The 14,763-nt window shown below is 40.2% G+C and overlaps 1 protein-coding gene across 2 annotated transcripts in view; it reads left to right on the forward strand.

Moving 5' to 3' along the window:
* Nucleotides 1–14,763, forward strand: part of LOC149152817 (CBL-interacting protein kinase 23-like) — a 346,757-nt gene that overhangs the window by 132,046 nt on the left and 199,948 nt on the right. For both annotated transcript variants that reach the window (XM_089440398.1, XM_089440397.1), the window contains exon 2: nucleotides 7,218–7,280. In XM_089440398.1, coding sequence (XP_089296524.1) covers nucleotides 7,218–7,280 — 63 coding nt within the window. The remainder of the gene's footprint in view (nucleotides 1–7,217; nucleotides 7,281–14,763) is intronic.

Here is a 14,763-nt window from a genome sequence, read left to right on the forward strand (position 1 = left end):
TATTCTCCAAGTGACCCTCAAGCCTCCTCTTATACTTTTCCTGTTGACATCTCAACGGCCGAGATTAAGTCCCTAATCAACGACTAAGATTAGATTTGGCTTGATCCATGTCTTCTGGACCACTCTAACACAAATTCATATTAATACACATTAATATTTTATTTTCCCTAAGTTTAGACTTAGGGACTCCATTAAAAATATTAATTATTTTAATATCTCTTGATCTGTTTAGAATCTGCCCAAACCCTTTCTGGGTATTGGAGATCTCATGTGCCCCAACCTCTCCACCAACATTCGTGCCTAGAGCACATCCGATGCTACCCCAAATCAACACTCCCTCTTAGCGAGAACTGTGCTCTAGCAATACTCCTCACTGAGTATTACTCTGATCATCTGACATTGGTACCTGTGCTGATGCTAGGCCTTCCTTCCTAACATCCTCTGCACTGCTGCATCTTGTACTGCTGCCCATGGTTCCGCCACTGCCACTGCTGTATCTGTACGACAGCTCCCTCTGCATCTGTGTTGTTGCTGGTCCTTCCTCCCAGCACTGCATCTGCATTGCACCTCCTCTCATCATGTTGCATTGTGCTGCCCACTGCTGCACTGCAACTTAGTCACTGAGAAGTAAGTAACTGATCTCTGAACTGACCTCCCTGTTGGGCTAGAAACGCCCATTGATGTTGAAGCTCCCTTTGTCGCTGACAAGTGCTCCCTCTCTTTGACCTCTGCGCTGCTACAACAACTCCTTGCATCTCGCACCGTTGCACACCTCGCTGTGCCTTCCTGCACTGGTGCAACACTCTTATGCCTCTCGCACTGTTGCAGCCTGCTAGCTCTGCGCTGTCTCGGGACTCCTGCACTGTAGCTCTCTCTGCCGCTCCATCCGCATCTGTCTCTACCCACTCAGCCAGTCCTGCTACTCCTCGTCGGGGCTCCCGTAGCAAGGTCTAATCCAAGAGGCTGGGTACCTCGAGGATCCTGCCCCTCATCGCCTGTAGTCCGCCTGACTACAGCTTGATGTCTCCCCACTTCTTCTCAAGTGGTGCGTGTGCACTCATGGCACAGTCATCGTCTGTCAAAACTTCCTTCTCTGCCCGTGCTGGTGCTGCCTTAGTCTCGGAAGACTCTCCCTTATTCTTCTTCCTTGGACACTGGGTCACATAATGACCCAACTCCCCACAGTGGAAGCACTTGATCTTGGAGAGATCTTTCTTCTTCTGCTTTTCCTGCTTCCCCTTAGATGCTAGGGCCACATCTTCCTCCTCGTGCTTGACTTTGATCCCCTTGCTGCTGATACCTGTCTTCGACTGCCGTATGATCTCTTCCTGGCGAAGAGCTGCCCACATCTCGTCCCACGGTGGAAGTGTCCCTTTGCCCAATATACTCTGGACAAACACTTCCCAGTCTTCTGAGACAGCGTTCAGGGCTGTCCTCACCATCAGCTCCTGATCTGGTGTCGCTCCTATAGCAATCAACTAGTCTCAGATCTCATTCAGTCCTCCGAGGAAGGTGTCAATCGATTGCCCCTTCTTCATCTGATACGACCTCATCTGATTCTCGAGCAACATTCTTCTCTGCATAGAAGTATGCTGATACAGCTTCTTGAGAGCCTCCCACATCTCAAATGCCGTTTCCTTTTTAGCTATATGTGGTACCACATGATCCTTGACCCCGTCAAGGATAATGCACTTGGCCCTCGCCATCGCCTCCTCATACCTGCCATTATCACTGGGGTCGACTGGGATAACTATTACCTTTAAGGCGAAGTTCTTGACACGATTCCTGTCAAGCACTGATAAGATTCTGGCCTTCCAGACTGCGAAGTTTAATGCTACATCCAGTCTATCCTGGTCTCTTACCCCGTGTAGTGCCATGATGCTCCTCTACTTCCCCCCTGGAAGTTCTCTATTCGACTCTTCTGAGTCTCTACTTCCCGTTTCGAAGTTCTCTTCTGGACTCCCTCTGAGCCCTGATTTCCCTCCTGGAAATCCTTTTGCCGCTTGTCGAGATGCCCCCTACTCTGATCGTCTTGTGCAACTGCACCGCTGATCCAGGTTCCTCGGCTAGAAACCCTCGGTAACAACTCTTCTGGCCCTGCTCTGTCAGATACTGTTATGACTACAGTACTTCAACAGCTCCACTCTGCAATATTTTTGCAACCTTTTAGATTCCAACAACTGCCTCTCTGTGAACTGCGTCAGCCCCTTTCTGCCTCACGCTGGCTCTGCATCACCCCAAATGGGTCTGCGTCAGCGCTGGGATGCCCTGCGTCAACCCTTTAGCCCTCTGCGTCAGCAACGCTGGCCTCTTTAAGGCTTTGCATAGCTCCCGGCTTCTTCTGCGTGGCTCTAGCTGGCTCTGCGTAGCTCCCGGCTTCTTTTGCGTGGCTCTGGCTGGCTCTGCGTCACACTTCTTGACTTCTGTGCTGCTAGAAACAACTTCTGTCACCTCGGGACAACTATTTTCTGCTGCTATTGTTCCGCTCGGCTGATGTCTCTTAGTCCTCCTGTGATCTGCAACCTCACTCTGATACCATGTTGAAGTTTCTAAGTTTACTTAGTTTAGAAACCCTTCATGCACTTTTTTTTATTTTTCCTACCTACTTGTTATTTTTCTTTAACAAGTTATTTACAAAGTAAATACCGAAGATAAACACCAGTGCATGCTCAACATATTACAGATCAACAATAAAAGAAACAAGAACAAACACACCACATGAAACCATTATTTTTGGACCAATGTCCCCTGAAAAACCTAATGCAGGAAAACCGGTGCAAGTATCTGAGGGTTTTCTTTTAAGCAATATCAGAGTGCAATCCGTGTGTTGAAACTGGCCTACTCAGTAGAGAATTCCTTTAGTAGCTATACCTCACAGTTTGAGCGAAATCTCCTCGCTGAAACCCCAAAAAATCCTTCCGGCAACTCTTTAGCACAACACTGCTCCTGCAACCCCAGCATCCGCCCAATCTGGACTGTGTCAGCCCCTCTCTATCTCACGCTGGCCCTGCGTCAGCTTTTCTAGGCCTGCGTCAGCCGCAGGAGGCCCTGCATCAGCTTTGGGAGCCTCTGCGTCAGCTTTGGGAGCCTCTACGTCAGCTGCGCTGGCCCCTCTGGTGCTTTGCGCAACACTTGGCTGCCTTTGTGTGGCCCTGTGTGAGCCCTTGCTGGCTCTGCGTCACCCTCCTTGGCTGTTACGCTGCTCTCCTGGCACCATCTATGCCTCCTTTGTTTCTCTGTACTCAATGCCCCTCAGCTACTCTCCCGATCATTGATTCTATCTCTCTTAGCAAAGCCCGCTCTAGAGAATAGAATGATTGATCATTTGGTGTATTCTCCAAGTGACCCTCAAGCCTCCTCTTATACTTTTCCTGTTGACATCTCAATGGCCGAGATTAAGTCCCTAATCAATGGCTAAGATGAGATCTGGCTTGATCCATGTCTTTTGGACCACTCTAACACAGATTCATATTAATACACATTAATATTTTATTTTCCCTAAGTTCAGACTTAGGGACTCCATTAAAAATATTAATTATTTTAATATCTCTTGATCTGCTTAGAATCTGCCCAAACCCTTTCTGGGTATTGGAGATCTCATGTGCCCCAACCTCTCCACCAAATTTCGTGGCTAGAGCACATCTGATGCTACCCCAAATCAACATGTGCCCACTTGAAGTGGTGGGTCCAACTTCTTGATGTGCCGTTGGGTGGCATACCCTTAGTGATTTCTTTGAACACAACAAAACAAATTCTAGTTTATAACTTGCCCATGTTTTACCATGGGGGACAACAATTAACCCTTATACATGTGTCAAGTGCTAGGACAAAGTGTGTATTCTATGTCCATAAGTAATAGATAGGTGATGTTATGGAAATCATGAAAAGAGGAAGGGGAAAACTTCATGTGATGACCCTTAAAGTCAAGTAGTGACACAGACTCTAGAGGTCTTATATTTGATCAATTAGCTTTCAAGAGCTAGGTATTTCATGTATACAAGCCTTTAAAGAAGGAGCTTAACATTGAGCTTCCTTTCCCTAGCACTATTTCTTACTATCCCTTTTTCCTTTTTCTTTAAGTGTTTGATTCATTGGAAAAGTCTTTTTTTCTTTAGATATTCATAGACAACAATGTTCCATGGGGACACGTCCCTTAGGGTGGGGTGCATGCACCCCATGCTTCCCATGGACATGGGACGGGGGGACACCTGGGGAAATGTTTCCCCATGCTTTCTTTTTGGGGAGATGTGGGGAGACGCAGGGGGAAATGTTTCCCCAGTGTGGGGGACGTGTCTCCCCAAAAGGGGTGCTTTTGGGCGCACCCCCTCAAAAGGGGGACGCTTAGAAGCACTCCTTTTGAGTTTTAGGAACTTTTGTGTGGGAAGCCTAATATTCAAGCCTATGGCCCTATTATTGCTATGCAAGTCATGGTGATGTTAAATTCTTAAAGTAAAAGTGACATTCTCCTTTATCTTTCATTTCCATAATGAAAGATAAAGGAGAATGTCACTTTTACTTAAATTTTTAACATTACCATGAAATGACTCAGGATGTTTGAGAGTGGTTCCAACCTCATTGGATTTCATATAGAGAAAGTAGAATTTTAGATCTCACTCAAAATCTAGTAGATTTAACAGATTTTCAGGGTTTTAGGATCGGGCGGATTGGAACGTTTCCATTGAATTTTTTCATGTACAAGGGTATGAAACTACTATTTAATTAAGAGAACCAAGCCCTCTATGTAGCTTGATGTTAGTGGCATTGGTTGTCGAACTCCTCTATCATGACCCTATTAAAAATGTCCTCATCACTCAAACAAAATATTGACTTGACATGCTACGCTTTTTGTATGTTATTTTAATGCTTAGAGGGTGATATTGATGATGAAGATCACAATATAGGTAATGATTTTGATGATATGTAGGTAGTTGTTGTAGCTGGATTTTTTTTGGATGCTAGAGGCCATCTAGAGCCTCTTGGTTGATGTATTTTTAGTTCAGATATGGATTGCACTCAATGCTATTTTGGTTATGTGCACCATTACATGCTATATAATGAGAACTTTTGCTTATTTGTGTATAAATGGTTTGGATTCATATGGATGCACATGAATATATGTATGTTTTTCTTTAAAATTTGAATATTTTAGGTGTTTTTGGTCGATCGATTTTTTGGTATGATTTTTTTACCAATTCTAAGTTCAGAAGGTTTTCCAGTTCGATCACTGGTTTGGTTCTGATAACATTGGTATCTACTATAGTCTATTTTGCTTAGTACTAATTAGATTCTAGAATGATGAATGATGAATTTAAATTTTAAATCAATTTACATTCTAGAATGATGAATGATAAATTTAATCTTTAAATCAATGTAAATTCTAGAATGATGAATGATGAATATGGATGAATGTATTTCATTATTGAATCTCCTAGTGAATGGATGAATGATGAGTATGAATGATGTATGTACTAGTATGAACGATGAATATGGATCAGTGTATTTCATTATTTAATTCAATTATGTATGGATCAATATATTTATGCTTTCATTATTGAATATGAATTTGAATATATATATATATATATATATATATATATAAAAAAAATATATACCTCGACGTCTCCTCGTCCCCCCTAAATTTCCCTGAAATTTGAGAGTACTCCCACACATCCTCCCTGTGTGTTTCCCCACATATTCCATCGCCACCTCTTAACCTTTTTGGCTTTAATATTTGGGATTTTCTCCATTTAGACCCTATTTGTGATATTTTCTTCATTTAGATCTCATTAGAGTTTACCACTTCCACAACAAGACCAAGAAGTTATAACACCACTTCCAAGTAAGAACACCCATACATGGAATATCAAAATAAAACGTGCTGTAACCAAACTGTACAATCCATAGGTGCATCTGCAAATCTGAGAAGTGAGGGTGGTGCATCCGATAAAGCACAGCTTGAGCTAGCACAGTGCTATATCTAAATGAGAAAATGAGAGAACTATCTGATTCTAGAGAATTTGAGCAAGAAAGCTTGTGGAATCAACAACAATAAACCATTGTGAGGGGTGCCTCTAAGGTAGTTACCCTTTCGGGAATAACAACTAGGATATCCTTCTTCTTGGTCTGAAGAATGGGGCAAGTCCACTGAGGTGATAATGGGTGGCTTGTCTGAGAGTTGCCTCTAGATTCTTCCTTTGGGATTAGGACTTTTCCCTCTAGGAGAGAGTTTGAGCAGTAACAGGCCCTCATATTATTATTATTAAATTATAAATTACCTTCGTTCCATGCCTGATCTTGAAATAAGCATTTCTTAGCTTTAGTGCTTGGATGTGTTTGCAATGAAATCTTTTGCTAAACAGATTTCTTATTACAACCTACAACCCAATTTCGACTTTTCTTTCTAGGTGCCAAATCATTCTGATTCTGAGTGAATCATTGTTTTTCATTTTAGGTTCTTTAAAAGTATATGAATGTGAAGCTGGAATACCAAATTTATTCTAGGTTCTCTAAAAGTAGATGAATGTGAAGCTGGAATAACAAATTGATATGAATCAGGTTGCTTGATTTTGTGATGAATGCATATGGATAAACATTTCATTAAGTATTCCATAAAACTTATATGTAGTTTTGACACTTACATTCTCATGGAGTTTTTAATTGCTTTTTCTGTTCCTCCTTTATTGGTGTCAAATTTAGATATACCCTGCTCATATCGTTGGGCTGTGTGATTTATGTGTCATCATTTGTGAGCTAGAGAATGCTTCTTGTTGCTTTCTGTTTTGGCTGTTAGAGGTTACAAGAAGTCTGTGCAGCTGGAGGTCTTGTGTCAGTGTCACAGATCCTGAGTGCTTTACAAGGAACATTGTTAGAAATGATCAGAAATATTTTCAGGCAAAAAGTTTTTATTTCTCTAGTCAACATTTTGGCCATTAAATTCTTTTAGAATTTTATTTATTTAAATGAAATTCCACTGCTCAACATAAGCAATAACCATGATGTAATTTATATAATAACATTCACTGAATATGGAGATACCTTGGTGTCCATTTTGGGTGTTTGCTTCACTGGTTTTATTAAAGATCTAATTATGTAGGTTTGTGGAAGTGCTGTTTAATACAAACGCAATACCACTGTCATGAAATGGCAAGCATTTTCTCTTTTGTTATGTTGTATTTTAATAGTTTTAGATGATTTATTGATAATTTTTATCTTTGCAGATAATGCGGGAAATCTCTACGATGAAATTGATAAATCATCCTAATGTGGTGAAGTTGCATGAGGTAAACTTTTCTTCTGAATTATATATATATCTAGGTCACTCACGCTATTAATTAAAAAAATGTATGAACTAAAAGGTATTAGGTATGGGTGTGTATTCCATATAAAGGATTTATATTGAGTTCTTAGGGTTGTGATGTTGTTGCTTGGATGAGATCTCTTGTTCATATCTACCAATTCACCCTTGATCTTCCAGTTTGTTTATCATTTATCAGATCATCCAGTCTTACATCATCCATGGGTTCTTTCAGATGACTACCATGTTATATCAGCTCCTATGCCTATTCAACTTAGATGATATGTGCTCTCGCAGATGGTACTTGATGCTTTATCTTTATTTCAGCCAATGTGCTATAATTTCATTGTTAATTTCTAACCCCAACCACTGGCTAATTATTCACTAGTAAATTAATTATCACTGCAGATCTACTGAATAAAAACATTGTTGAGATTTTAACACATAAATAAAAAGATAATAGCGGAAGCAAAAAATAATAGCACCATTCTCATACACATGCACACATAAATATTTGCCTTTCAAATCTGTGGTTTCATTAATTTAATCTTTAGCATACAAGGGCTCCCTTCCTGGGGAAATGGCTCTGAGGAAGAATTAAAATTGAAAAAAGTTGGAAATTACCTAGCTGATCAAATCCTCAAGACTAATTGTTCGATAGTTGATCAAATCCTGAAGACTTATTGTTCGATCTTGCTGCCTCTTGCCCTTCTCCCTTGCTGCTCCTTGCCCTTCTCCCTTGCTGCCCCTTGTCCTTCTTCGTTGGACTCTACACACTAGGATGAAAGTCATTCTCCACCCAACCACTGACATCTCACTATCTAACTGTCTTGTGCTTACTAGATGTGTCTTTTCCCTTAGCCTAGCCTTTCTTTTATAAGTTTGAGTTATTGACTGTGTCAGGCCAGGCAGTAACTCCATAAGGCAAAAATGATTCGTATGTGTTATTCCATCAGGTAGGTCTTCATTATATACATGAGGGAGAGACTGTTCAGTTCATCTCCCGATGACTGTTCATATTTCTAATTTATCTATTTACATAAATTCACCCAATCACAAGGATTAGGTGTCAACATTCCCCCCTTAATCTGAAGGGATGTTGGTGAGTCCAAGCATCATTCTGAATCGTTCAAGCTTTTCTCTTCCAAGCGCTTTGGTGAAGATGTCTGCAATTTGCTCATTTGTGGAACAATGACGGAGATGGATTGTTTTGGCCTCAACATGATGTCGAATCAGATGATATTTAGTATTGATGTGCTTCGTTCGATCATGGAACTTTGGGTTCTTGGCCAACTTTATTGCAGAGGTATTGTCAATCATGAGTGGAGTTGATTGTACTTGTTTTACCTGCAAATCTTCAAGAATTTTCCTAAGCCACACAATTTCTTTTGTTGCTTCAGCTGCTGCCACGTATTCTGCTTCTGTTGTGGAATCTGCTGGAACTGATTGTTTGCGTGATCTCCAGGAGACAGCTCCTGATCCAAGACTCATAGCATATCCTGAAGTTGATACCCCAGTTTCTTTGTCTCCATCGAAGTCTGAATCAGAGTATCCAATCAAGCTGAAGTCGTCCACCTGTGTATACTTGATTCCAAAGTCTTGAGTTCCCTTCAAGTACCTTAGAATTCTTTTTGCAGCAGACCAATGTCCCTCACAAGGCTTTTGCATAAACCTGGAGAGGATTCCAACAACAAACGAAATGTCTGGTCTGGTAGTAGTTAGGTAGTTGAGAATTCCTACAATTGTCTATACTTGTTGCATCCTCAAATTCTTTTCCTTCAATAGATGTGAGCTTTAAGTTTTGTTCCATTGGAGTAGTAAGAGGATTGCACTCTGTCATGCCAAACCTGTTCAACAGATCTCCAATGTATTTCTTTTGAGAAAGAAATATGGACTTTGGATGTTGGGTTACTTCAATGCCAAGATAGTAATGAACATAGCCCAAATCAGTCATTTCAAAACTTTTCCCCAATTCCTTCTTTATGGATGCAATGTAGCTTTCATTGTTCCCTGTCATCAAAAGATCATTTACATATACCACAAGATATACAACTGTTTTGCCAACTTTCTTGACAAATAAAGTTGCATCTTCAAGATCAAAATGTTTGAAATTGAGTTTCAGAAGATGTTCAGTTAGTTTTTCATACCAGGCTCACGGTGCTTGTTTGAGGCCATACAAGGACTTCACAAGTTTGCATACTTTATGTTCATGTCCTTTCACAACAAATCCTTCAAGCTGGGACATAAAAACATTCTCTTTTAGATCTCCATTCAAGAAAGCAGTTTTTACATCCATTTGATGGACTTTCCAACTGTTCTGAGCTGCTAGTGCAAAGAGTGTCCGGATGGTAGCCCATTTTGCTGTGGGGGCAAAAGTCTCCTCATAATCGACCCCTTCCTTCTGTGCAAAACCTTTTGCCACAAGCCTAGCTTTGTGCTTGTCAAGTGAGCCATCAACTTTATACTTGTTCTTGTAGACCCACTTGTAGACAATTGGTTTGGTTCCTAATGGAGGATCAACCAGCTTCCAAGTGCCGTTCTTTATGAGGGCATCATACTCCTTTTGCATCGCTTCTTTCCATTCATCATGAGAAGCAGCTTCTTTGAAGGAAGTTGGTTCAAAATCTGTAGACAAGTTCAATTCACAATCATAAGAAACATCCATATCAACAGGTGAATTAGAGTCATCTACATCACCTCCATTTTGCCGGTTTGAATTTTTGGTTCCTGTCTTTCCAACTTCATCAGGATGAACACTTTCAAGTGTCTTTGTCAGCCACTTTGGGGGACCTTTCTCAGATGGTCCAGGCTGCTCCGTTGATTGAGTTGGGACTGAATCAAGATTGAGTCTCCCAATTCTATCAATCACATCACTTAAAGCATCATCTGTTGTTGGAGTTTCATGTGGGGGAAAATGTTCCTCAGAAGAAGAGTCCACATGTTGATCTAGTATAGGAATCCCCCCTTCAAGATGTGGAATCTGATTATCAAATTCTTGAAATGATTTTGCTTTTGCAAATCTATCCAAGCGATCAAGTTGCCGCTCAACAACATTGTCAGTTTTGGATGATTCAAGAAAAATTACAGCTCTAGATACAACAAACTTCTTATTTACTTCATCATAGAGGCGATATGCTTTGGAGGTGTTTGAATACCCCGGGAAGATACACTTACGACTTCTAGCACCAAGTTTGTTTCTATGTACCTTTGGTATCAAGGCATAACAGGTGGAACCAAAGACCCTGAGATGCTTTACCGAAGGAACATGTCCATACCACATTTCATATGGAGTCTTGTTTCTTATAGCATTAGATGGACATCTATTCTTTATATATGCAGCACATAGAACAGCTTCAGCCCAAAACATTATCTTTACATTTTTGAAGAAGAGCATGGATCGTACCATAATTAAGATTGTCCTATTCATTCTTTCAGCTACACCGTTCTGTTGGGGATTATAAGGCACAGTTGTTTGATGTTTGATCCCATGTTGGCAAAGATAGTTTTCAAATTCATTTGATGTGTATTCTTTTCCATTATCAGTGCGAATAGATCCAATATGAGATTGTGCATCATTTTCAATCCATTTATGGAAATTCTTGAATGTTTGAAAAGCATCAGATTTGTTCTTCAATAAATAAACCCAACACATTCTAGTGTAGTCATCAATAAATGTCATGATATATTTATTTCCATTTGCAGAAGGAACATGCATTGGACCACATAAATCTGAATGAATGAGTTCAAGTTTTCTATGTGCTCTTGAATGTGAATCATGAAAAGACTGTTTGCTATGCTTTCCTAGAATGCAAGCATCACATTGCTTAAGTTTCCCAGGAATTGTAGGCAAACCAGCAACACCATTTTTCTTCAACAAGCGGAGACTGTCATAGTTCAAATGTCCAAATCTAGCATGCCATAATAAACTTGATGGAAGTGTACCTTCTTCATGATAAGAATTGTATGAGAAATGTTGTGCACAAGCAGAGGTTCCTTGCAGCTTGAGAAGCCTTTCTTCTTCTATTCCCCTCATGACAAGTGAGTAGTCAGATGCTTTTCTTACCTCAAGCTTGCCATCAAACATATGAATGGAGTGACCTTGCTGGCGGATGTGGACCAAGGACAACAAGTTTCTCTTGAGTTGTGGGAGATATAGAACATGATGCAGAAGAAATTCTGGAAGACCAGGCAGTTTAAGCTTGATTGTGCCAAGCCCTAATGGCTTGATTTTTTATTGGTGTGCAAAGCATACTGCTCCATCAACATTGTCAGTGAAATCTTCAAAAAAATCTTTTCTATGGGTCATGTGGAAGGTTGCTCCTGAATCAAGCAACCAATCATTTTTCCAAGAAGCAAGTGAAGCATTCAACAAATCTTCATTTACTCCAATGTTACATTGTGCCACAACATAGTGAGCGGATTCAGGTGCTTTACCTTTGTCTGTATCATCAGTTTTACCTTTCTGTTGGTTTCTTTTCTGCTCAATTTTGTCCCATGGTAGCTTGCATGTAGAGGCATCATGTGATCCATTTCTTTTGCAGCGAATGCAGTGCAAATCTGCCTTTTCTCCTTGAGAATGTCTGCTCCCCCTGCCTCTGAAATATCTTTCTCTTCCTCTTCGACCACCTCTTCCTCTTGTAGAATCTTGAGCAGGATGCTTTTCTTTATGAGCAAGGCACACAGCCTCTTCAGAAGATTCAGGGGCTGTCTTCTTTCCAAAAGCTTTCTCTCTTTCAGCGAACTTTTTCACAAGAGAGTCAAAGGTTATATCTTTGAGATTTCCATTTGCTTGCAATGACTCAAGATAATTGGAGTAAATAGGATAAAGTGCCTTGAGAAAAGCGATAAGAGGAATATCCAATTCAACCTTAGTGGATTCGATATCATGCATTATAGACTTTACTTCAGATGCAAGAGCAAGAGGATCATTATTTTGCAGTTCAAGAGTGAAGAGTTTAATCATGAGTTGAACAGCTTCAAGTGCAGAATGTGAGTCATAGAGTTCTTTTAGGTTTTGTAAAGCTTCAAAGGCAGTTGAATATGACGAAATATGGCGACTCACCTATTCATTTACAGATGCTGCGATTAATGCATAAGCTTTGCTGTTCTTGTTTTCCCGAATGACGAGCTCTTTGTCTGAGGTAGGCTGTACTAGTTCATTGTCTCCGTCTCCGACACACACTCCTTTCCACAACTCATTGAAAATGAGGGTGTGTTTTATCATCCGGGACCATTCAGGATAGTTCTCCTTGCCAGTGAGAACTATTCCCACCATGGATATGATTGAATGCATTCTGTAAAAAATTATTTCTGTTGATAGAAAAAATACTTCTGCTAGCAAGAAAAAATCTGTGTACTGTAAAAAAATACTTCTGCTGGCAAAGAGCAAAACTATATTTTATCCATATAGAATATCACCATTTGTATTTTCAACCTTATTTCATACGATATATCAAGCATCCATGCCCTTGACAAAAAGGAACTACTCACTGCACCATTATCAATATATTGTATTCCTTAAACCCATAATGACTAATAAAATAAGGAAAAAATCTTGAGCAAAATTGTTTCTTTCCAATATATTATTATGCTCAACGCCTTTTTTTTTCTTTAGTGATACCAAGGCTAGTCAAACACCTTCACAGTCTCAACATTTAGCACACAAAGATAAACTACTACTCCTTTCAATGCATACGAACCAACACCATTCCAAGACTTAACCTTAATGCCTCTACGCTGATACAATCATAAAAATATGAACTGATTTTTTTTTAGGAGCTCAACGCGTAGGAGCGGCATCACATATATGTCAGCAACTTAAATACAACAGACTAATATATGGGCAGTGTTCAACATATGGTATTAATCATATCAGCGTTCCAAACATACAACGTTGTAATACCAACAACGTTGTAATACTGAGCGTTTTAAAAAACTGGCATTCAACGATTTTTGTATGCAAAAAAAACTTCAATCCACCATGAAAAGAGAGTTACAGCTCATCCATCGATCATAGTAGACAGAAACTGCCTTAAATGTAAGCCAGAGTATAGAGCAGCCGTGGAACTGAATCTTATGAGGAGTTTCGAAGCAAACTCCACAGGGTTATCGCCCACGGCAACGAAGAAAAGGGCGAAACATCAAATAATTCTCAACCCCGTTTTAACAGACTTCGGGCAGAGCTGCTTTCACCAAATCAAAAGGGCCAGACTGTCAGCGTATCAAGAGTTCAATGCATACAATGATAGCAGCATTAATACATAGCGTTAATATGAGACCAGCGTGAAAATACACAGTGCTAATACACAGCGTTGATACACAGCAATGGAACCTGATTCACGCACGCAGATCCCAGCAATGGTTCTGGTTCTTCAACGGATGGTTCTTCAACGGAGTAGCGTTCAAGATGCAAGAGCAACGACTCGACCAACAGACCAGCGTTCAAGATGCAAGACCAACGTAGTTCGCTCCTGCGTGGAGGCACCAATGCAGCAACACGACCTCAAGGCATGCAGCGATTTAGATGGTTTTCAGGTCTGAGGCTGTTAGGTCTGAGGCAGACAGAGCGCACAGGGGCAGTGGACAGAGAGCAGAAGGCAGAAGGGAGTTACAACTATTTTGGGAGCTGGCTCTGATACCATGTCAGGCTAGGCAGTAACTCCATAAGGCAAAAATGATTCATATGTGTTATTCCATCAGGTAGGTCTTCATTATATACATGAGGGAGAGACTGTTCAGTTCATCTCCCGATGACTGTTCATATTTCTAATTTATCTATTTACATAAATTCACCCAATCACAAGGATTAGGTGTCAACAGACTGAATCCATAACCTCAATCTCCAAAGTGATTGATAATTGAGACTAGATATCAACTTCACTTGAGATCAATGGTTGAGATTCATCTAATTCACTAATGCAAATAAGCTTTGCATTTCATTAGATTAACTCACTTTTCTTATAAGAGGAAATTACTTTAATAATTCCTTTAATTAAAATAATTGTTTGGGCTAAAGGTCCTGTTACAGATCAATTTAGCAGGGTTGCTAAGGTCCTGGCAACATGTTATGATTGACACACAAAAGATGAGGGCCCATGTCACCTTGGCCCAAATCCCCACTCTCTAAGCCCAACTTCCTCCAAAAGGCTATGGGAGGTTTCCCTTTAAATACTCCAATCAACCAAATGAGGATTAGTGCCTTAAATGGGGTCTATGGATGAGTGGAGGAGTTAATTGTTTGAAAATGAGGGTGTGTTTTATCATCCGAGACCATTCAGGATAGTTCTCCTTGCCAATTGTTTGCTGTCCCACTGGTTTACTGTGTAAAATATGATAATTCTAAACCAGCAAGATAAATCATTCAAATTCCACATATAGATCAATATAAATAGCTGATATGTGTGTCTAATTAATATACTAATTAATATATGATTATTTCTTTTTTTAGAGCTTTAGCTAGAGGGTTCCTT

This window comes from Pinus tabuliformis, chromosome 9 (assembly GCF_031772625.1).
Source record: "Pinus tabuliformis cultivar Carrire ecotype Pingquan chromosome 9, CPIR1, whole genome shotgun sequence".
In the NCBI taxonomy this organism is placed as follows: domain Eukaryota; kingdom Viridiplantae; phylum Streptophyta; class Pinopsida; order Pinales; family Pinaceae; genus Pinus; species Pinus tabuliformis.